This window comes from Anabrus simplex, chromosome 5, assembly GCF_040414725.1.
Source record: "Anabrus simplex isolate iqAnaSimp1 chromosome 5, ASM4041472v1, whole genome shotgun sequence".
In the NCBI taxonomy this organism is placed as follows: Eukaryota; Metazoa; Arthropoda; class Insecta; order Orthoptera; family Tettigoniidae; genus Anabrus; species Anabrus simplex.
In genome coordinates this window covers 7929496-7955186 of record NC_090269.1, presented here as the reverse complement: position 1 = coordinate 7955186, position 25691 = coordinate 7929496, and the positions used below count along the sequence as shown (strand labels likewise).

The window sequence follows — 25691 nt, the reverse complement described above, 5'->3', positions numbered from 1 at the left end:
GCCAATGTTACTATACTCGATTCATTGTATTCAAATAATAAATAGTTTAGTTATATCAGCTGCGTGAGTGCACGAATAGTGGTACTGTCTTTGGATTTGGTTCACTATGGCAAATATTTCCAATGCGAAATGTATCGCTTACAGATATTTTGTTAGAGCCAAATACGGATGCAGAACAACAGCGTAGCACAAACACAAAAGAAAGTAACCAGCAAAGAAAGGAAAAAACAAACAGAAAATGAAGGACAAAAGGGAGAAGAGAACAGAGCACCCACATTCAGTTCCATTAAAAAGAAGGAAAGAGACCCTACAAAGTGGGAAAGAAGCCGTTAGGAAGGTCGACAGAACCAGAGCAAAGGCACACACAACTGTGAAAGAAAAGCACTTCATAGATTATGAGTGTAAATGTTTAAAGAAGTGTCAAAAGACGATAAGAGAGCATTTTTGGTCACTTTTACAACTTGGGCTACACAAACAGCACTGATTATTGGCTCTATAAGATGCCAGCCGCAGGCGAGTGAAAATGTAGTCTTTTTTCACGAAATCTCAGCTCAAAATGCTTCATACCTTCATCTATAGATGACATGTTTATGAAGATATTGCAAGTAAGCAATAAAATTCGCAGGACACAGCGTGATATCATTCAACATACAAAAGGTAATCTCTGTACATCGCTTAACAACTAACGAAGTCTACTACAAAATACAGGTTTCTTGTTTCAATGTAGGAATCCATGATTTTTTTCTCTAATAAAGACACTATATATTTTCGGAATGAGAGTGTGGCATGCAGAGATCTTGCATCATAAAATACCTGAAGAGTCTTGGAAGTAAAGAAACGCTAATTGCATGGTGAGACAGCTGCGGTGGTCAGAATAGAAATTTCAATTTGTTTCTGGATGTTTCTGGTCCAGAAATATCAAAGTGGGAATACTCCGCCATTCCTCACCATAGTGCTTTCCCAGAAGAGCGTTGACATCACGTTTCTTTTCCATACTTAGGCTGTTGGATTTCCGAATTTCTGGTGGATTCATATTGACAATAGCCTTAGTTGATTTCATTATGGAAGAATATCCCTGTAGTTGTAAACTGTAACAGCTCTCACCGCGTACTAGAGCTGTTGTTTTTGACAAAGATGCGCTTACTTGCCTGTAAACAAAATAGCCATTTATTTGGAGATTCTGTGAAGAGGTCATTTTCACTTTTCCAGTCACAATTTTGACAGCCTTCTTCTCTAAGTCTTACCACTGTTGCATAATTTCCTACCATGTCCATGTATTTCTGTGGACTGATTATGTTTTCGTTCTTGCGTACCTCCTTTTCAATATTACCAAAGACACGGTCAGGAGGGATGAAGCTATATCCGGTAACAGGGAATACTAGTTGGACTTCTTTGATATTTTTGGGGGAGAAATTTACGAGCCAGTGGCTGACCATTGATACTACGATGGCATTCTTGTTTTGTCCCCCACAACCTTGACACACCAAGAGCACAGTCGTTAGAGGTTCTGACAATTCTGTGTTGCGTAAAGCAGGAAATAAACATGATCATACTTTATTCGACCCTTTTCGGAATTCATTTTCAAGCCAAATATAAGATGTAACATTTTCTCTGGTCAACTTGCTTTTAGAGTGACCTTTTACAACTAAAATTTTACAACTAGATCTGCTTGCTATAGTGCGTTGATTGGTCAGGTAATTTCTTTGACAATCAATACTTAATATCAGAAGGCTTGGGTCATCTTCTTAAAGAAGTCTATAGAAAGCCTCAGATCTTCTCTTATGGACGGTTTTCTCAGCCATCAATGTTTCCTTTTGTGCAGGATCGGTAAGAGTTTTAATTTTCCCATTTAACTGTAAACAAGTTGAACATACGTCGACCCATGGAGTTCTAAACCCAAGATTGTACTTCTTATTGAATATGTCTCTAAAAAACCACTGTTTCACTTTCAGTTGATGCGCAGCACAGTTGTTGTTCATCCGCCACAATTTCATGATACTGAGCTCGGATGAGAGGTAACGCCCAGAACAGTAATGAGGCTCTGAACATGACAATGAATTCAGAAACGTCATAACATTATTTCTTTTTTGCTGTATATTTAAAACTTACGCGGTCACCTCCTCCATTTTCTTTAGCCAAGCAGCCAGTATCTCTAAAATGTTTCAACACTGTGTTAATGCGAAATCTTTAAATGTTTATCACACCCATAAATGTCTTCAAACATGCGGGAATTCTATCTCCCTTATGGTTTGGAATGAAATATTTTGTCCTGCAAGACTGAATATTGTATCTTCCTGTGGTGGGCCTCCTTCTTTCTGTGCCTACAGACTCCGTAAATTTTGAAACATAGTTGTCTTGGGAAACTTTGTCTTTATGAAAATAGACTCTCTCGTGAAACCTGCGAAGGTCTTGAGCTCGAATTGTACGATATAAGAAGGCTCCCTGACTGTGATTGCATTCTGGAAACTTTGATAAACTCTTTGAAGAATATCTGGAAGAAAACAAATTCAAAACATGTAAATACGAAAAACTTGGAATAATGAAACCTTCTCTTAGTACTCCACCTACAGAGCAAGAAAGTGCACATCCAACTCACCTCATTTGTTTAGCCTTGTTTCTTTTCCAGTTAGATTGATCTCTACTCCTCTTTCGACCTCTTTCCTCTGGAGAACATGGTTTCACACTTTCTTCCATTTATAACCCTTATTTTGGGGAACTATTTTTCTTAAACAAGTGATGTACTGCTGAAGCCTTCACCTAACAATATGACATAACCTGTAACCTAATGTAAACATGGAAACCCACAATGCACTCGGAAACAAGTGTAGCAACATGATTGGTGTAACCGGAGAGTGTGACTTTTGCTTCGTGCTGGGAAGTGGATAATGTGATTTTTGCAACTAACCCTGAATTTCAGAATTATTTTATACAAGTAAAATGTTAGTTTCGCTACAAGTGTTTCATTGTAAATGATGCCCATTAAGGTAGAGAATATGCCTTCATACAGAACTCAATATGGAAAAAATGGCATGACATTATCTCACGTGCAAGAGTAAGGAAAAATACTTTTGACATAAGTGTAATGGAATCGAATTTTAAATCCACTGAAATTCTGCAGCAAAATCTTCTTAACCTAAAAGGAATGCCTCAGATGACAAAGTGGAATGGCTTAAGATCAAAGAAATGAGATTTACGAAGGGAAAGCCTGGCATAATGAACTATAAATACAATCACAACGAGGACTATCAATACTTTTCGGTGAACGGCAATAACAGCCTAAAGGGCAGACCATCAAACCTTGGTGAACTTGATCATCCAGTACTTAACACGAAGGGTAGCGATCTGTGTGAAGACAAGCTTAAAGACGTGAAAAGTCTACTGAAATACATCCTTCCAGTATAGCATTCATTCTATGAAAGGATCTCAACAAAACATCACTACTTTTGAACATGAGTGCTCTGACAATACCTGTGAAGAAATAGGTTCTGAATGTGCATTAAGTATGGTTTTCAATGGTATTTATATGCAATTTAATTTGAAAGATTACTGACACATGGATTTTATTTTACCAGGCATATCAGTTGTTTCATTTTGTTCATTCATCCTTGTTTGTAATGTCTAAACGTGAATTAAGAATGAGCCAAAGTATTTCGTATCCCAAACATCTGGAAAAGTAACATAATGCAGAATGTAAATGTACTGCACAGTATAAAAATAAGAGTGTAACTGTGTAAATTGTCGGTACAAGATGTTAGAAACTTTAACTTTGAGCCTTAATTTCTCAAAATGTACCTTTGGCACTTAGTTCTAGTTGGCATATGACCATCCTATATTCCTCTGTGTTTGTGGCGAGTTTGAGCTTCAATGAAGAACTGTTTCACCTTCTTACCACGCCGTGATGTTCGAATGTCGCTTCACTGATGAACACGAGCCCTGTATCGCTCACCGTAAGTTGTTGTCAGTCGAGAAGATTAGTAGATGTCTGCAAATTCTTCTTCATACAGCGCCGATCTATTACCGAATATTAACCGTGCACATGGCAATTTAGCTTTTGTTCACTGCAGTTTGAAATAGCCCTGTCGAAGAAGTATGAACCAAGTTCGACTAGGTCATCCGAGCTTTTCCAAGACCATAACTGCCAGGTGCATTCCCTTTAAGGAGTCCAAACCTCTCACGATATCTTACTGTATTTTCCAGTTTCTGTGACACTTTAAAGAATGTCTACGTCCTTCAAGGGTAGCACTCAACTCGTTCTTCCGCCGAGATGTTCCGTGGCTTTTCAGGTGCATCCCTCGCTCCCGCAACTCCTCCTTGACACCTACTTCGGCTAGGTGTTTGTGCACCTGTGTAAGCCACATAGGCTGTTTCTCACTTTTCATCGAGTTCAGCTTCTATGGACAGCGCACAGTATTTCTGAACCCCAGCTTAAAGCCTTGGTACGCTGACGTTTTTGATACCGACCTAACTCAGATACTTGTCACATTCCAGGAACCAGCTAGGCCTTGTTCACTTCGGTTTGATGAAATTCCATCTTCTTTCTTATGGTCATCTGACATCCTGAAAAAGTGTCCGCAGAATAGCAGTCTTTTCTTCTTAATCGATGCTGTGATTGGTTCTATCTTGTTGTACACCTCTTTATTAGAGCTCAGTCGTACCTATCCATCTACCCATCCGTTACGTAGGATTTTCCTTAATAGCATCTTTACATTTTCCATTATTATTATTATTATTATTATTATTATTATTATTATTATTATTATTATTAATATTATTGATGTTGTTGTTGTTATTTCGTATAGTCCAACTAAGGACCTCGATATTCAACTATTGCCTTTGGGGTGGGTTTTGATGTTTGTCCAGTAATTGTGCATCCTCTTGCTGTGTTCCCCAGAGGGCAGCTGTCTTCCTTCTTGGTGGATTGGTCTTGAACCTGAAATATGTCCGGTTGTGTAAGTCTCTTTCTGTTTCTCCCAGTTCCATCAACCATGGTCAGTTGGTCTTCCTCTTTGCCAGTATACGAGAAGCTGGTTGCATCCTGTAGACGTCTCTTCCTCGTCACATCCATGATTTGTCCACAGTATTTGTAGAGCTCTTCATTGGATAGCCTTTTGTACTCATTCCCTTCATTGACTGGTCCTAATATCTTCCTCAATATTTTCCTCTCCTGGATTTCGAGCTTGTGCATGAGTCCCTTTCTGTTGAATATTATACATTCTGAAGCATGTAAGGCTTCAGGGCAGATGACTGTCTTGTAGTGCTTTATTCTAGTGTTTGGTAGAGGGCCTTTTTATTGAAGGTGTTCTTCGTCAGTTGGTATGCCAGTTCTAGCTTATTAACTCGTGTTGATAATGCTACTACTTCGGAGAGATTAGGTTCCAGCCATTCTCCCAGGTACCGGTACTTAAACTTATTGGTTTTCTTGATTGTTCTTTGCTCCAGATACAGTATACAAGAAGATGCATTGATGTTTGTCATGTATTGTGTTTTCTCAAGTGAAATATGTAGCCCTACCTTTGCTGCTTGTTTCACTGCTGTTTCTATTGAATTAGTTAGAAGTGCCAGACATTGCGCTTGTGGCCCAGACTAGTTAACTCTTTCCGCCACTCTCTTATTACCCTCTCCAGTGCACATTTAAGGTCTTCTCCTTGTCTTACCCCTGTCTTGATTTCCAAACTTTCTGAGAGCGTTCCTCTGAACTTCACTCCTGACCTGGTATTATTTAAAGTCTGATGGTTAAGGTTGTGGGTCTTCTGGTCCAGTCCTAATTAGTGCAGGATTTTCATGAGAGTAGGTCTGTCAAGTGAGTTATACACCTTCTTAAGACGATGGTGTATTTCTTACCGGCCACTTTTACCTGACGGAGCACTGATTTCAGGTTGAGTGCCTATTCCACAAAAGAGCGCCCTTTTTTGAATCGCCCTAGGTATTCTCCTAGTTGTGGATCAACTTGGGCTTATGCTCTGTTTAATTAGGCTTTGGAGAAAATGGTGTATGTGACATGTTCCAATATTCCTCCATAAGTATCCATGTCGGTCAAGTCTCCTTTCTTGTGCAAGGGATGAATCAAAGCAGATGTAGGTAATGTTTCAGTCTCCCAAAGGTTTAGGAGGATCTCCGTCAAATTGTTGCCAGTCCTATCTCTACCTTGCTTCCATAGTTCGGCTACTATTGAGTCTTTTCCCGATGCTTTGTAGCATTTCAAGGACTGAATGATTTTTATCACTTCATCTCTAGTCGGTTGATGAGAGTTTGGTTGCTTGATGCTGTCTTGATAAGCGAAGATTGTATCAGGCGATTCACAGCTAAGGATATTCTCCACGTTGACAATTGTCCGAACCATTATTTGGTTTCACCTCTTTGGGGTACGTTCTCTGTGTCTTCCTTCTTTCTGACCCCCGTTTCCTCTCGTCTTCCGAGACAATAGGTTTGGCTTCTAATGTACAGTAGATTTGTCTTGGAAGCTTATATTTTCGTCTTTAATTATTACTTTAGCTGTTTGATTGAATAGTGCATTTTCTGTAATTTTTAATTCTACTAGGTCTTCTTCAGTTTCTTTAAACGAGTTGGATTTTTTTGCGGTTGCGAAAGGAGATGGCCGTAAAAGTGTATCCTCTTACCTGAGAGTTTCACTCTTGATGTATGTTATCTTATTCTTGGTCCTATGAACCTTCTTTAAATGTTCCTTTCTTTCAGCTCGAGTTTCTCCATGTTTAGTGTTTCTTCTGGTTTAATCCCTCTTTTATAATATTTAATATTGGACCCCATTGCTGTATGTTTCTTTTGTTAGTCGGAAGCCCAGCTCAAGTTTATTTTTCCTGGATCACATTTCTTTTCATTCCACAGCATTCCAACTAATCCATTCTCCGAGATATGTGAATTCTTTGACTATTTCAATCTCTTGTTCTTGGACTTTTGGAATTTGAGGTATGTATGTGGATGTTTATTATTTGTCATGATTTTGGTTTTTTCAAAGGAGATGTGAAGAGCTGCTTGTTTCTCTAGTTCAAGTATTCGCTCCCTTTCTTCCTCCATTGCTTCAGTACACAAGGCCATATCATCTGCATAAGCAATACAATTGAGTTTATGGCTCTTCTTTCTGCAACCCAGTCTAATTCCACAGTTAACTTCCGAAAACTCATTTGTGATTGTCGCTTTTATGATATTAGTTGTTTTCTTATCCAAACACATTTCCTACAGCACTGATAAAAGTGATTCTCTGTCAATCGAATGGTATGTCTTTTTGAAATCAATGAAGGAGATTACGTAAGTTGTTATTATTATTATTATTATTATTATTATTATTATTATTATTATTATTATTATTATTATTATTATTATTATTATTATTATTATTATTATTATTATTATTAGCTAGCATGGTGCTGTAGAAGTAGCCTGCCTGTCTTTTATTCCAAGACCCTGGGTTCGTTTTCCAGCCAGCTCAAGGATTTTAATTCTGGACTGACGAGTAGAATGAGGTTCACTTGATGCGTGATTTCCTCAAGCTCTTGCTTACAGGAAGAAATCGCTCAGTGAGGAGATGACGAACACTGGCCTTGTGCGCACAGAGAAGCACTGGTTGCCATGGTTACAGATAGACCAAGAACATGTTCAGGTTAACCCACATCACAAACATCTGTGAACACCCTCTGTACTAGACTACAACCACTAGGACTCTCAGCTTCCCTAACTGGCATTGCCTTTACTTTCTTGTACCAGGCTTTTCACTTTCTTCCTATCCGACCTTCCTTGGTCTCCTGACCTCGAAGGTCTAAGGAATCTTCCCTTCCTGGCCCTTCCCCTTGTTTTAGGGACACCTTAGTCCTTGGAAGTGTCGGACGTCTCCAGTCTCTTGTTCTCTCCCCAGGTGACCTGTTCGTGCTCGTCTTCAGTATGGACAGCCGCGAGTCCTTCGAGGAGGTGGTGCGCCTGCGCGAGCAGATCCTGGAGACGAAACTCAGTGCGTACGCTTCCGCCAACAGCTCGGGAGGTGGACGACGGAAAGCGCAGATACCTCGAGTGCCCATGGTCATTGTGGGGAACAAGTGCGACAAGGAGATGAGGTGAGTACACTTTCTCTCCATCGCTTCCTCGCTAAATCTGTTCCCCCGTCATTGGTAACGTAGGATCTCCTTTGGCACATTCCATCCTTTGATCCCGAGTGTTCGAGTCTCTTTGGTAAGCACGCAATTGACCAAAAATATGCCTTCCGAATGAGATAGCTAAATAAAATTCAGGAAAACTCTATCGCCCAGTGCGGCATGCGCTCATCAGTTGGATACCGCACCTTCGCAAGACACAATCTGTAAGCTATCGTGTGATAAGCTCAAATGCTGTCTTAATCAGAAGCCATATTTTTTATCATGCTAGCCCGCGAGGGCTATATAGCAAGTGGAGATGTAACTCTCCCCTAGTAAGTCGGCACCGCATAGTGCTTATCACATGATAGCTTGCAGATTGTGTCTTGGGAAGGAGCGGTATATCTTCTTCGATCGCCTGCTGTTCGGCGCATGAAAACTATTTCAAGAACGGCCGACGGCGGGATTCGAACTCATGTCATTTCCGGATCCTGGATTAGTAGCCCGCGGCCCTGTCACTAAGGTAATCCGCTTGGTTGCTGATAATAATAATAATAATAATAATAATAATAATAATAATAATAATAATAATAATAATAATAAATACAAAGAAAATGGAGACTAGCTTCTAATGAAACAGTCTACAAGAAAATTGAACCAGTAATGAGCACAATCAGAAAGAAATGAACTCATTCTTTGGACATCTACTCAGGTTGGTGGTGGTGATTATTGTTTTAAGAGGAGGTAGAACTAGGCAACCATCCTCTATATAACACCAATCAGAAAGGGAACATCGAAGGGATACGACACTTCGAAAAATGAAGGTATCGGCCAAAGAAAGACAAAGGCCACGAAGGGCGTGAAAATGAAAGACTCCTCAGACCTCCATACTTAATACTGTGGGATTCGAAAAAGAACAAGAGTTGACCAAGGACGGTCGGATAGGGTAGAAGAATGTGAGGAGCCTGACACATGGAAGTGGAAGCAATGCCACTTAGCTAAGAGCCCCGTGGTCGCCAAACCGCGATCCCAAGTTCAGAGCCCCTAGGGCCCCTTTTAGTCACCTCTTACGACAGCAGGAGCAGGCAATATTGTGTCTGTTATTCTCCCGCTCCCCTACAGAGCGCACTGGGCTGACAGTAAACTGAAAAACCCTCCTTATAAAATTCACCAAAATGGTCCAATGACGGCCATAAAATGTAAATAATGATGATGATAATAATAATAATAATAATAATAATAATAATAATAATAATATTTACAAAGGATAAGTCGGAGCATCCTGAAACCTGCCTTAAGCAACAGTCATACAAAATTAGGCACAGAAACATAAATTATTTGGCTACTTTTAAAGACAGGGAAACTTAAAACATTGACAGATTTTCTAAGAGTTAAAAACATTGTGATAACAGCACTTAAGAAACAAGATACACTGATGAAAATTTCTTTGATGCAGAGGGATTCAGGATATTTAAGGGAAAACCAGAAAAAAGAGTTATAAAGACTGTACCTCAATTTGGAACAGGTTTTGTTGTAAACAAGAATATACCAGATTCTATAATAGAGTTTAAATCTCCTAATGAAAGACTTCCCACCCTAACCTTTAAATCAACAAATAAAGTCCACACTATTGTAAATGTACATTCACCTAAAAATGAAAAAATAGAACCCAGAAAGAACAAACAGAAACATTTTGGCAAGAAGTTTCAAGAAATTCCATCCAAAACCACAATAATATTGCTTGGCGATTTTAATGCTCAAATCGGCAAAGAACGTTGTCATCGATTTATAGCAGGTAAATTCCCTGCTCATTGAAGAAAAAATGCTAATGGAGAAAGACTCATTAGTCTATGTTAAGAACGTAATATAGTCCTAAAATGTACATTCTTTTAAAAAACCTCCCAGAAAATACACTGCATGGACATCCCCAAATCCAATCTGTGGTGAGAAACAACTTGACCATGTTGCCATAAGTAGACAGTCTGCACCAGAGATACTTAATGTAAAGGTTGCTAAGAGTGCCAGTTTGGATTCAGTTACTATCTGTTGTCAATCATTAAATTCAAAATTAAACTAATAAATAGAAAATATCAATATCAACCTAAAAAGTTTGAAGTAAAAAACTAGCCAAAGAAAATAGTTTCTAAATAGTCTTAGAAAAAAGGACACCTAAAACATGGGTACAGTTTCAAGAGGACATTTTACAGACAGCAGAAGAAACTATTCTTCTTAAAAAGAAAAGGAAAGAAAACATGCTTGGTGGAATGATGAATGTGATCAATTAATTCTAAAAGGACGACGAGCTTGGAACATATGGAATGCAAACAAAAATGATAAAAATAGAAGCATCTTCATAGCAGCCAGGAAGCTTGCATCAAAGGGCCTAAAAAAGATCAAAATACAACATATGAAAGACCAACTACCAACAATGGAATTGGAGTTCAAACAGAACAACTCAAGAGACTTTTGCAAAGCATTTAAGAACAACATAAGGAAATACAGCCCACCGAGTTTACATTTCAGAGATCCAATAACACAGAAAATTGGTTATAATAGCACAGAAAATTCTGGGATGCATGCAGAATACTTCAAAGAACTATATAACAGCGATCCACCCGAAGATAAATTTAATTTTGATAATACAACAACAATACAACCAGACTCAAAACCACCAACAAAAGAGGAAATCAAAGAAATCATAAGGGAACTTAAAAATAATAAAGCACCTGGGGAAGATAATATAGTTGCTAAGTAGTGGAAATCTCAAGTGACAATATGATACAATGTTTAACAGAAATCATCGAAGAAATGTGGACAACAGGCACCTTACCAGCAGGATGGACATCAACATAAATACATCCACTACACAAAAAGGTGAATAATTCAGACCCTAACAACTATAGGGGAATTTCCTTTTTACTAATTAATATAAGATGTTGTCTAAGGCACTCTTAAAAAGAGCTGAAGAAATACTAGACCCACAATTAGGAGAGTATCAAGCAGGATTTAGAAAGGGAAGGTCATGTTCAGAACAAATTTTGAATCTAAAGAACATAACAGCTATGAGGAAGATCAGAAACTCTAAATTTGTAATCACTTTTGTAGACATTAAATAAGTCTACTATTCAATTGATAGAAATACTCTATTTGATATTTTAAAGGAATTTGGACTTGATAATAAAACAATTGAAATAATTAAAGCAACTTTAACAAACACAACATCCAAATTAACATTTTTGGTAGAACTCTCAAATCCATTTGAAATAAGATCAGGTGTACGACTGGGAGAGGGTTTGTCACCTATGTCTTCAATTAGGAGCTTATGCATTACAGAAGGTAGTTCGAGAATTGAGGAAAGCCATCAATACTAAAGGTGTTCAACTAGGAAGAAATCCAAATAAAAGCATTAGAGGTTGTTTAACTTTCGCAGATGACTTGCCACTGATTACAGACTCATTAGATATTGTTCAAGAATTACAGGAACAAGTGGCCAAAATAGGATTTGTAAACATCTTTTTGAATAAAGAAAGTTCATGACAAAATATCACAATTAACGATAACATAATATCTCGGACAGAATGCTTTAAATAGCTGGGAGAATGGATAACAAACAACACAAAAGAAAAGGTCGCTATTGAAATGGCAAGGATGTTTCATATGACACAATAAGACAGTGGCCCGGCCAGCAGCAGAAAACAATAATAGGGGATCTTGAAATATTAGAAAAATTTGAAAGGAGAATTTTGAGAAAAATACTGGGACCTATAAGACACGACAATGCTGAATTTAGGCTGCGATCAAACAGAAAGCTATATTTAAAAGTTGAAAAATTGACAACTGTAATGAAGAAAAGAAGACTCCAGTTTTTTGGACACATTTATAGAATGAATAACAATAGACTAACTAAACAAATCTTCAACTTATTGAACAGTTACAAATCCAAGAAAGCGTGGTTATTGAAATTGAAAAGGATATGAAAAACCCTGGAATTAAAATAGATACGATAGAAAACAAAACACGTTTCAAAGAAGTAACAGGAAAGGCAGGATTTCTGGAGAGAAAGAAATTAACAACTGGAAGAAAATGGACTCAAGAGGAAAAGGAGCAACATTCTCAGAAAATGAAGGAAGTTTGGAAACGAAGAAAGTTAAATGCAAAGAAAGGTAACGAAAGTTGATTTATCGTACCCTCAAAAGGGTTATTCAAACAATAATAATAATAATAATAATAATAATAATAATAATAATAATAATAATAATAACACCGACCGAGTCGGCACTGTAGTTAGAGTCGCGCAGCTGTGAACTTGTATTCAGCGGATAGTCGGTTCGAACCCCACTTTCAGCAGTTCTGAAGATGGTTTTCCGTAGTTTCACATTTTCACACCAGGCAAATGCTGGGAGTGTACATTAGTTAAGGCTACCGTCGCTTCCTACCCACTCCTAGCTCTTTCCTATCCCATAAAAGCTATCTGCGTCGGTGCGACGTAAAGCCAATTGTAATTAAGAAGAAGAAGTAGTTATCTTGTTCTGTCTTCTGATTCTTTGATATTTGATACGTTCATAAACATGTGCATTTTAATGTTTCAGCTGCCGCGGAAAGTTAAAACAGCTACGTAAGCAGACCTGTATTACGCTGTATTCGCAATCGTGTCACAGAAATATCGGTAGTACTATATTTGATCGCCATATTTCACTAAACTCGCTGTTAGCTGTAATTTACGATTTCTCCCCTGAGAATCTGCCCACTTGGAACATGTCCTCTTACACTGATGAATGGGTGTATTCGTCTTAGAATACTGTCCACCAGTTCGTTCAGTTAATGTTTAACACAATCCTAAATGGTGATCAGGGATAGATCTCGCAGATTGGTTGGTGAGTCATGAAGGCCTTTAATTCATCCCAGGAATGTTCGACAGGGTTCATGTCTGAGAAATGCGGCGGCCACTCTAGGCAAGCCATATCGTGATCACGGAGGGAATCAAAGGAGAACTACACGACGGGTGCGCGCATTCTCCTCCAAAATGCTGGCGATATGTTGTCACTATGAGTCATACAGCCATTACATTGCCCTGCGTACGGTGGCCCCACAAAATGCCGCCCTAAAACATCAGGGTACTGCTACCTTGCTGCACGTGCTGGAGAGTCTGCGTTGCCAACCTCCAAAAATTAAAAACCGTACAGTCATTAAAAATAAACGGTATTCTTTATCGTAAAACCGTACAATGGTAATACTCACCCAAATACACTAAAATGCAATATAATGCGTGCAATAACAGTAACAAATAGCAGTACTTAATGCAGCACGAACACTTTGCCCTAGCCACTGTACTCTCCCACGACTCCCTCTACGTTTGTTTCCTTCTGAGTGTTTTAACAGAGGTTGTAATTTTTGGGGTGTTGAAGGACCTGTTTTATTCTTGGAATCAGAAGTTGATGTCACACCACACTTCACACTGGTTAAGAAACGATTGTCCGAGTTCGGTATGGGTTCATTCCAGAGTGTGACGAGATCCACAGTTGATAAAGTTTGAAAAAGGGTAATTCCGGCCACGGAGTGAGACAGAAAAATCCCACGTGTCAGACTTCAGGCGCTGCATTCGTTGATGTGGAACGAGCTCAAAGCTTGGGAGTCCTCTGGAGAACTGGAGGCCATGTCATGCATATCCAGAAAATGAGGTACCGGTACGTTCGAACAGGAGAAAAAATAATTTTTGCGTACAAAATGTGAACATTTCCAGTACACCGTACATAGAGGGTTGTAAACCGTAAATGTACGATTTAAACCGTACGGTTTGCAACGCTGTGCACAGTGATCGCCTCGAAACACGTTACCGACAATCGTCAGGAAGACACATCTACGAGACCATGAGCGTGGAGAGTGAAGTACTGTCAAGAGCTGTAAGTCGACTGCAGTCGTAGCTTGTCGACGACAGCTCCTGTCTTCCTCTGCCGCTTCCGTGATCGAACCACATCACCCGCACGTCTCTTGTTGACGTAATGTGATTATGCGTGGACGTTGACGCACAGCTCAGAACACACCCCGATATACGATCAAACAATTTGAGCAACAAAGGGGTTGTGCAAACCTCAGTTCATTTTTTTTTTAATTTAAATGCTTACATTTTCATTAATTTCCTCCATTTCCTTGTCATCTCCATCGCATCGTCCATTGCGGATGTCCCCTGCACTTGAGTCTTCTGGTCCCCCAGAAAATATATATCAGTGAAATATCATAAATTGGGTACGTACATCCTGCACCGGATGTTTCACTAACTACATTCGGTGTGGACAACGCCTGAAGGTACTGAACCAAGCAACACATTACCTACACAAAGAATTACGTAAATTTGGCTAGGATTTGAATCAAAAAGGAAAGGAATAAAGAAAGAAGGGATTTTTAGGTTGTATTTTTCGGAACTGTATGTAGGCCGGAAGCCATTTTCAAAATTCGATTCTTTTTTAGTTTCGTAGGGCCATCCAGGACTCACAATTTGAAACCTTTTCGGGCTCCTTAGCCCTTCAACTTTCGGCACAATTGAGGAAATTGCTTAATTTTGCCTGCTAAGAAATGTTAGCCATCTCATATCAAAATGTGTAATTGTCTTCTTCTCAAAGAAGAGAGGACTCTCGTTCTTTCCTAGCTTCTTCACAATCATCTAGAATTAGATTACAATTGGATTGAGTCAGTTTTACGTCCGGATGCCCTTCCTGACGTCAACCCTACATGGAGGGATGTATCTGTAGTGGTGGTAGTACGATGTGCACAAATAACCAGTCCCCGAACCAGGGGGAATTAGCTATGTCTAACGGTTAGGTCATCAGCCCAGAGGCTGGTTGGATCCTCTAAAAACAGTTCAAAGCTTCAGCCCGACTATGAATCGAACCCGGGCCCCTCTGAAACGAAGGTCAGTGCGCCCAACAGAGATCCAGCTTCTCTGCCATCTGGTAGAATAAAAGTGAAGTGCATGCAGCACACGGTGGCTGAAGGCCGCACGGTTTTCATCTCCAACATAGAATGAGGTGTCCAGAATTATCAGCGGCAAGACGAACATTAAGCCCGACACTTGGAGTGCTTATGACACAGGAAGCACTTATTGTTGAGAGAGCCCAAGGTCAGCACGCTGGTGTAGGCTAGACTACGTCACGAAGTGTCAATACGGATTTGTTCTTCGTTTCACGAATAGCGAAGGGACCGATAAAGCTGGGCGCTCGCCCACGTGGCAGATTGTTTACCTCGCTCTATGCCTCAATATTTAATGAACATTTCCCCTTTCATGTCGCCTCTGTGGTGTAGTTGTTAGTGTGATTAGCTGCCGCTCCCGGAGGCCCGAGTTCGACTCCCGGCTCTGCCACGAAATTTGAAAAGTGGTACGAGGGCTCAGGAGGTCAACTGAGTAGAGGTGAGTTCGATTCCCATCTCATCCATCCTAGAAGTGGTTTTCCGTGGTTTCCCACTTCTCCTCCAGGCAAATGCCGGGATGGTACCTAGCTTAAGGCCACGGCCGCTTCCTTCCATCTTACTTGTCTATCTCTTCCAATCTTCCCATCCCCCACCAAGGCCCCTGTTCAGCCTAGCAGGTGAGACCGCCTGGGCGAGGTACTCGTCATACTGCCCAGTTGTATCCCCCGAACCAATGTCTCACGCTCCAGAACACTGCCCTTGCGGCGGTAGAGGTAGGATCCCTCGCTCAGTCCGAGGGAAAAACCAACCCTGGAGGGTAAACTCATTAAGAAAGAAAGAAAGAAAGAAAGAAAGAAATTCTTCCATTCCCTAAACTCCTCGTCCTATAAATCAATATGTTCCCCAATTTGTCCTCTTGAATTCCAACTTTGTCTTCATATTGTGATCTCCCTTATTTGTAAAAACTCCACACAAGTTTATTCGTCTAGTAATGTCATTCTACGTCATCTCTCCACTGACAGCTCGAAAGTCTTTGCAACACTACTCCTTTGGCGGAAATCACCCAGAACAAATCGTGCAGCTTGGCCCCTTACACTGGAATTGTGGTCAGCAAAAACGTATACTCCCCACTCCTTTACATCCTTTCTTTATTAATGTGATTACTCAATGAGGATCATTCCTTATATTAACACCTAGCTACAACCAGGGTCACCCATGTCATACTCGTTGGCTGAATGGTCCGCGTACTGCCCTTCGGTTCAGAGTGTCCCAGGTTCGACTCCTGGCCGGGTCGTGCATTTTTAAACACTTCTGATTAACTCTTCTGGCTCGGGGACTGGGTGTTTGTGTTTGTCCCAACACTTTCCTCTTCATATTCAGACAACACACCGCACTACTAACCACCACAGAAACACATAATAGTGTTTACATCCTCCATATAGGGTTGGCGTCAGGAAGGGAATCCGGTCATAAAACAGGGCCAAACCCAATTGCGCTACGCGACCCCACTGGAAAAGCGGTAGAACAGGAATAAAAAAAAGACACAGTCAACTCTCGATTAACCGGGATATTGTAGGGTTGAGGCTTCCAGGATAAGTAAAATCGCGGTTAACCCGCAAAAAGTTAAAAATAGAACTTACCTGATATGTTTCACTAAATTAATAAATGGAAAAATAAACAGCACTTTTTGTTGAAACTAATAAGGCAAAGAAAAATAATCAGACTACCTAACTTTACTGTTTCTGAAAATAATCAGTCATGGTTTTCTGTTTTTGTGCCGAGAAACAATTTTTCTTTATTTTGTTTGTCAAGTTTCTCAAAACAAGTTTTTCGGTGATTGTTTTCCAGCAATGACTCGACATTTGCCAGGGCAGCCCCATGTGCAGCTGTTTCTCCCTCCTCATCACTTTGACTTCCCACTCCTTCCTTGTCAAGTATCTGTTCGTCCGTCAGCTCTGGTCGTTCCGGTCACAATCGAACCACTGACGAATATTGTCTTGGGCAACTTCCTCTCCGCCAGGGACATCCACTGTACTAATTGTATCGGCTTCATCAAATCCGAGAAATCCATCGTCTTCAGAAATATATCTGTCATGATTTTTTCCAAGACCGCAAATAGATATCGCGGTTAAGCCGCAACGCGGTTGATCCGATTACGGTAAATCGAGAGTTGAGTGTACAGTGTTCTCCATAAGGTGCTTCACCCCATTAACACAGTAATTAAAACTGAGAGGACTTCCCCTTGTTCGGTCTCGTTTTCGAGTTGCTTACTCGTGTTGAACGAGGCCTAGCTCTTCCCACAGTCCACGAAATGTACTTCATTAAGTGCAAAGGGAAGGCCAACATAATGCACATTACATACTTCATTTATTCACCAAACTATTTACACTGTACAAAATATACATTAGGACGCCGTGGTCCATGATGTAGCGCACAAACACAATACCGTTACCCACGCTAGTCCAAGTCTCGGAACTCACTGACGCCGGTAAGGCGCGCGACTCTGTCCCCCTTCCGCTGGGGCTGTAGCAGTCTGATTGTGCCGAGCTCTGACGAAAAAAAAAAACACATGGCGTTCAACACCCCTTTTGTGAAACTCGCAACTTCACTTTTCATCCCATTTAGCGCCGTACCACTGTCCACTGCCCATCTCAGAACATTGTCTAGGTCCCCCTACAGTCGCTCACAGGGACAGCGAAACAGTTTGCCTCGAAGTGCTTGTTTGCCTTGAGGGGAGGTGGGGGAGTCATCTCTGTAAGGTGGTGGTGATTATTGCTTTAAGAGGAAGTACAACTAGGCAACCATGCTCTACATAACACTAATCAGAGACGAAGAAAAACGGATAGGAATCGACACTTCGAAAATAAAAAAGGTATCGGACAAAGAAAGACAGGGGCCACGAAGGGCGTGAACCTAGCCCTCGATACTTAATATCGTTGACGTCGTAAAAGAACAAGAGTGGACTGAGAGATGTCGAACAGGAGCCTGGCACAAGTAAGTGGAAGCAATGCCAAGACTCAGCAAAGGGCCCTGTGGTCGCCAACCATCGTTCCCAAGTTCAGGGCTACTTTCAGTCACCTCTTACGATAGGCAGGGGAGACCGTGGGTGTTATTCCAGCGCCCCCACCCACAAAGGGATTGCCATGAAGGCAAAGACTTCCAGTATCCGTAACCTCAACACGGTGAGGTAGCTCTACGTCCGGCCACCTTTCACCCCAGGAATTAACCTGGTACTCTGTCTTGTTTTTTTTGTTTTTTTTTTTTTTTTTTTTGAGGCTGAGTGAATCTCAGGGCCAAGTGCACCTCCAGAAGTGGAAACCTCGTTTTTTAAATTTCTTGACTTACTGATGGGGACTGGAACCCACGTCCTTGCGGGTGAAGCGAGTGAACCTCGACCAGGCATCCCCAAGTAATATGAGGGCTGTGGTAGGTGGGGGCTGTAAAATCCTGCGTGTCCTAAGAGGAAACGCCAGAAAATTCTCAGCTTGAAAGCTTGTGTTGGCGATCAGAAGGCCCTTGCTTGAGTCTGAGTTTGTCAGTCTTCTCACGTTCCCCTATGGGTGGGGGTGGTAGAATAACACCCGCGGTATCCCCAGCCTGTCACGTTCCTCTTTCCTGTCCGATCTCTCTTGGTCAAATTTTATTATCTTAAAACCCCGGCGATATAAGGTTTGCGAGAGTAGGAAGTCTTCCATTTTCATGTCCTTTGTGAACCTTCCATATTTTGCATTTTAAGCTTTAACTGCTTAAAGTTTGATGACACTGTTTGAACAACCAGCCAACCTCCTAAGAGCGATGTATGCTTTAGGCGTGGACTGCAGTATCTTGCATGTCGCTTACATAAAGCTCCTTACCAGGGAACACGTACGTACGTTCACTTCTTTAAATTTCATGTTGTGTTTAATTTCAGCATAGAAAAAATTCATAACTACTGAACATTATTTTGGACTTTATGTTTCCTATGTTTACTCCCTTGAACATATGAAATGCAAAGAAGTTGGGATACTTCATACACGAGTTGAATTTCTATATTATTACTCTTACTATCAGTTCGATATCCTTCTTTGTTTCGTTATTGCCTGTGGCGACCACCAGATGGAGCTGCAACATCTTTTGCAAATCTCTGTGACGTGACAGCGGAGACCGCCATTGGACCGCCATATTTGAATCTACTTGAACGCCGCGTGAGCCATATTTTAAGCGATCAAAACAAGTAGGTGTCGTGATGAACCAAGTACACGGGTTGGGGGAGTAAATACTGTTTCATAGTTTCCTTAATTAGGAAAGCACTGAAAGATGCATAATGTCTTTTTAAAAGCAGATGAAAAATACAGGGTATAGGCTACATACTTACATATTGTATAAATAAGGAAAATGAACACCTTTCCAGTAATTACAAAAACAATACATTGCCGTTAAGCAAATTTAGTCCAACTTACAGAGAATGAAAATATAGAACAGAAAACCTTGAACAAAGTAATATGGAGAAATAATTCATATATTATTATTATTATTATTATTATTATTATTATTATTATTATTATTATTATTATTATTATTATTATTATTATTATTATTATTATTATTATTATTATTATTATTATTATTATTATTATTATTATTGTTATTATTATTATTACCGGGGTTTCATGGATCACAGAGAGGTGCGGGCTGAATGGGTCTGTCTACGAAATTCAAAGATTCTTTTAAAACTTTCAAAATAAAGGTTGTATTTCTTTTCAAATTTCAAACTTTACAAACTTCTTCACTAAGTGAAGGAGAAAATGTCAGGTACAATAACAATTTTGATACAAGAGCAGAAAACTCCAAAATAGGGAGTTTACAAGTTTTGAGCTTCAAGCTACAAATTTACAACCTCGCCAATGTTGCGTTATTTAGACAAGGACAGAAATATCTCTCAATTCAAGAGCACTTTGCTCCAGGGGTTACAAAGGCCCCACACACTATTACACAAAACCAGAAAAGAGCTCACATGCGCTCGGCCCACTCAAGGCAATTTTACAAAAAACCTTACAATCTCCGGCCGCTCTAGGCACAACCTGCAATTTACCATCTAGATAATACAGGGGTATCTAGTACCCAAACTACTGGGCCTTCGTGGAAAAAGAGAACAGGTTAATTTACTGGCCCAAACTCAAAATGTATGGAGGCGTACACTTGCACTGCTAGGAAACCAAGTATAAAACCCTAATTGGGCTCGCGGCCCGATGATACAGAGGCTAATCCCAAGCTACTGAGGTGACTAGAATGAATGTTAATTTAATGCATTACAGGAAAAGAAACAGTTACAAAATCGTAGTTACCTCAAGATAAATTGAAGGGGAACTCGAGAAGGTAACGCACTCTCTATCGCCGATTTACAGTTTAAGACTTTATGAAATTTTACATGAAAAGGAAGAAGTTTACATTTTAGGAATCAAACGGTTAGAACCTTCCCCTCGGGCAAGTTGCGGAGATAGCTACAGAGATAGAAAACTGGTGGCCATTACCTGGGCTGATGTTCTGCCTGCTGAAGGATGAAGCACCTCGCCTCCTTTCTTAACACACACTCAGTACTTGGACGATCAATAAGACATTAGCTTGAAAAAGCCGCAGCTTATATACCCGAGGGGACGGTTCGAGAACGCTCTGGACTAAATCCGGACACACTCTCTCATTTTTATTGGATAATTTAAAAGTTACAAGAAGCCTACTATTGGCTGAATAATAATTACAGAAAATTTCCCATTGGCCAGAGTCAAAGCTGGCGGGAAGAGAAGGAAGTGTTGCAAACCTTGAAATATCAAAATTAATGAAATTTAATTTAGTTGAGAAACCATAAGAACACAAAACTTCTTTAAATCACTAGTTCATCCACCGTGCACCAGAGTGCATGACTACAGTGAAAAGTTCAAACTTCTTGCTGTACACCAAAACAAGATAAATAAATCCAGTCAGTTTAGGAAACCTTAAAATAACACAATACTCTGTTATTTATGAGTGACATCTTGCGATTAATGTCCCAACTTCATGCACTAGCTGTTTCAAGATTTGTATGAGAGATGGCGTTCCTTGAAGCGCTTCAATTAAATATGCGGAGTTGAAGTGTACCTCCAGGTACAATTATTATTATTATTATTATTATTATTATTATTATTATTATTATTATTATTATTATTATTATTATTATTATTATTATTATTATTATTATTATTATTATTCCTGGTCTCTTGCGAGTTACCTGCATTCGGCATTTTGTATCTATTTGGCCCTGTTTTACGGCTGTGGCGCCAACCTTAGGTGGAGTTATGTATTCACTATTGCGTGTTTCTGTGGTGGTTCGTAGTATGTTCTGTTGTGGCTCATCCAGAGGAATTAACTGTCGACTGCTCCATTAAAATCCTCGACCCGGTCGAATTCGGGGCCCTCTGAACCGAAAGCCAGCACGTTGATCATTCAGCCAAGGAACCGAACACTAACCAATACTGCACTACTACCAATAAGAAGAATAATAGCTGACGAATGTGCTATACTATCAGAAAGTGCAGAAGTCGCAACCATCCAGATTAACCTCTTGGAAAGAAACGCCAGCTAAACAGGACTCAGCATCTCAGCAGAAGAAACCAAATTCATGACCAACATCAAAGATGGACAAAAATTCCTGGAAACACAGATAGGGCGGATAGAAAGGGTCAAGAAGTTCAAGTACCTTGGTGAGACGATACAGGAGAATGGACTAGAAAAAGCTGCAGTGGAAGATCTGAACTCATAAATGGACAGAGCATATGGCTTGACAAAAAACATCTACAATAAGAAGTGCTTATCCTGGAATTCCAAATTAAAACATAACAACACCGTGGTGAAAACAGAATGCTTGTATGCCTGTGAATGCCTGTGCATGAACAAGAAGCTGGAGAAGCTAGAGGTCCTGGAGAGAAGAATCCTCTGAAAAATTATGGGAGCTGTCCAAACTGAAAGCAGATGGAAACTTCGGAGCAACAAAGAAGTTTAGTGGAAGGTGAAAAGAACCTCAGACAGCATGAAGAAAAGGAGGCTGGCGTTTCTCGAACATCTGTACAGAACAAACACAAACAGACTTAACAAACGGATATTTGCTTACTTCTACACCACTACAACATGGATTAAGGAAACGAAGGAGGGTATGGAAGGATTAAGCATCTCGGAAGCCCAGCTGTGAGAAAACAATACGTTGAGGAACGCGGTGAAGAATTTGGAAGGGGTTCAAGGTGGAGGAAGAACTAAGAAGACCGGAAGAGCCTGGACAGATGAACAACGGAAACAGGTCAGCAAACGCATGAAGGAGTATTGAATACAGAGAATACTCCAGACGAACAGAAAGAAATCAAGTTGTAGCGTGGTCCTTAGTGGTCCATTTGCTAGAAATAATAATAATAATAATAATAATAATAATAATAATAATAATAATAATAATAATAATAATAATAATAATAATAATAATAATAATAAATTGAAATCAGAACAAGAAATTGTAGGATAAACAATTTTAAGCAATTGTTTGAAAATAGGACAGTCCTTCTTGTGTTAATGGTCTTAAATGACATACTTAGCTGAATAATTAACTTCGATATTTTTGGACGAAGATTCTGATAATGTCGATTCTCTCTCTCCATGTTGCACCCACTCAGATACGTCTTACCGCTACGATGGAATATGGCAAGGGTAAGAGTGCGAAGAAAGTGGCAGTGGCCTTAATGAAAGTGCAGCAGTCCCCACATTTGCCTCATGTGAAAATGGAACCGCAGAAAATCATCCATCAGGGCTGTTGACAATGGGATTCGAACTCAGTATATCCCGAATGCAAGCTAAAAGCTATTTGCCACGAACCTCGTAGCTAACTCGGTCACTAGTAATGGTGATGTGGGACTGAAAGTCCTCATATTACTCCGTATCGTTGGCAGAGAAGATGAGGTGACTAGGAAATTCAAAACACTGTAGGTGTGGCGAGTGTCTCTCCATGCCGGGAACTGTGCTCTGTGGAATACAATTTTATAATAAACAGTGTTACTGGTTTTTCATCCTGCCAACTACTTTTTACACTTTTCGAGGAAGCTGACGTGCCGGAGTTTTGTCCCTCCGGAGTTCCTTTACGGGCCGGTAAATCTACTGACACAACGGTGATGTATCTGAGCACCTTCAAATACCAGCGCTCTACCGTCCGAGCCACTCAGCCATTGTGTTTCGCTGTTAGATCAATTCCTACAAGAAAATAAAAGTAGGCCTGCTGCACAACGCAATGCTGCTCTTCACCAAAAACTGTGTACTATAGTTAAAAAAAGCTTCTTTGGAATATCATATATCCTTTATGTTTTCTGAAAAATGAATGCGTAATTTATCCAGTTAATTTACTCGAACTAGTCTATTCAAAGTAGTGCACTGTAAGCGGATGGACTTAAAATATGGCGGCGCTATTTCGCCTTGGCACCACCCAGAGAGCTCTAACAGCCATGTTAGCCACTCTAATTTGTATATCCTCTTTCTAGCTCGTTGACCTTTTAGAAATTTCATGTATATTTTTTGTAGTTTGATAGAGATTGCTGTTCCTTGTTATTAATCTTTATCTTCTTTCCGGTCAATTATAAGATCAAACAGCATTAATTCAGTTACAGTCTATTTAATCATATAGTCTATGGAAAGATCAAACATAACACCACCATCTTACTTGTCTTGGTGTTCTATCACATATCCTTTCCTCATTTCCAACAAACACACTCTTGAAAAATTCTTAAATTCATTTTCATCGTTTTCAGGCCTTAATTTCCACTTGAACTCTTTCTGTACTTGTTTAAATGCCCCACTCCCCTATATTCCTATTTTTCTCCCTAGAGTTTATCCCGCATTATTTTAGGGTCCGTTTACTCCCCTATCTTCCTCTCTTTCCTATAATGTGTAGCTTATTACGGGCCACAATCGGGAAGGAAGCACCTGTGACTATTACTCAGGATTACTCTGGAGTGACGGCAATAGTTAAACAGTAACACCTGTTTCCTTTCTTTCTTCCAGGACCGTAACTCCTGAAGAAGCCGCAGCTTACGTCAGCACCCAGGATGACTCGTGTGTCTTCATTGAGACGTCTGCCAAACGAAACATTCGAGTAGACGACCTGTTCTATGAACTGTTTGTAGTAGCAGGCCTGCCCTTGGAAATGGCGCCTAACCACCACAAGCGACTGCACCCCAACTTCGGCAGTCCCTGTACCCTGCCTCCCTCGACCCCAGGGCACAAATCTAAGAAGTGCAGTCTCTCCATTAAGAGGCGGTTGAGTGATGCCTGTGGCGTCGTGGCGCCCAATGTACGGCGACCAAGTATCCGCACCGACCTCATGATTATGAGGACCAAAACCTGCTCGCTGGGCAGCGGGAGTGCCGCAGGGAGCCGAGATGGGGTCAGCGGTATTGGCGGAGTACACGTCTTCGGCAGTCTTCGAGGGCTCGTCCGGGGACGGCGGAGATCTCGCGGTGCTTCGGGTTCCGGTGACGACGACCGACGTTGTGTCATACAGTGATGGTGCAGTTCACTTCAACACGACGAGATGGGTTTGGTCCAGTAGCTAATTTTGGCAAGCAGTTGGTACGTTGTTGAGGAAGGTTTTAGGAGGTTCGTTGCCAGGTAACACGGGACCACCACATAAACAAAGAGTGTTGTTCCCGTTTCTTTTTTTACTGTTAAATGGTGTTTTTGCCACGTTGTGAACTTTGTGATAGTATTTTGATGGTGTCCCTACGAAACACGTTAGCCATATCCGTTGTAAGGAGAGTATTTTTGTGCGTAGCTTATTTTTGTGCTCGGTAGTTCGTCGATTGAGTTTGCTTGCTTCGCAAGATTTATTGAAGTGACGATATTTGATATTATGTGTTCAAATGTTTTTCAAAGTTGTACTATATGTTAATAAATAATGAATGGAGACACATGGTATTTCTCTGAAATATCACGCCCACTTCCAATTCCATCACCTGTCCACCATATTCATATTCACTTACTCCAATCTGAGGTTGCCTAATTGATAAAGCCTTTGCTGAAGAGACTATTCTTGCCGGTCTCCAACTTTACCACAAGTCGAAAATAAGAACATTCGCAGATACAATGACATTAGTACAAAAATACAACCAGCTGTATTTTAAGAGCTTCCAACATCAAAGAACAACGTCTTGTCGTCAAAACCTTTTAACCTAATAACGGGAGAAATAGACATGAATAGTGTGACGACTCCCTCAGAATCACATGTTAACAGACATGGCGTGCATTTTCTCCGCCGCCTTCAGCGCTGCTGTCGACGTAAAGGTAAGTAGGTGCGCGTCTTTTCGGCTTAAAGCGGTAGTGTGTGAACTTTTTCCGGTCATTGTTGACAGTTGTATATGTGCCAGATATCTGGCATTACCCTTTTGTGAACTGAAAACTGAAAAATGTTAAATACCAAGAAGTAGGGCGGATCCTTCGGCATATAATTCAAATTTCTAGCGCATGTGAATATGCCCCGGATTGCAAGTCGGGTTATGATAATGTCGAATGAAAAACATCCTTTTGCACCACAAAATATTCCGATCTGTCCTCCAAATGGTCGAAGGTTACTCCACGACAAGATCTGCCTTTGAGTGATAAAAGGCGCATCTGTGATCTCAGTTTTACGGCTGAACCTATCCAAAACTGTGACAGTTTCATTATTGATGATGA

At 40.4% G+C, this 25691-nt stretch overlaps 1 protein-coding gene across 1 annotated transcript in view; it reads left to right on the top strand.

Annotated features, from left to right (window-relative positions):
- Positions 1–24922, top strand: part of LOC136874265 (GTP-binding protein Rhes) — a 708531-nt gene extending 683609 nt beyond the window's left edge. The window contains exons 5-6 of the mRNA XM_068227714.1: positions 7868–8063; positions 24024–24922. Coding sequence (XP_068083815.1) covers positions 7868–8063; positions 24024–24525 — 698 coding nt within the window. The 3' untranslated portion in view covers positions 24526–24922. The remainder of the gene's footprint in view (positions 1–7867; positions 8064–24023) is intronic.
- The last annotated feature ends 769 nt before the right edge of the window (positions 24923–25691 follow it).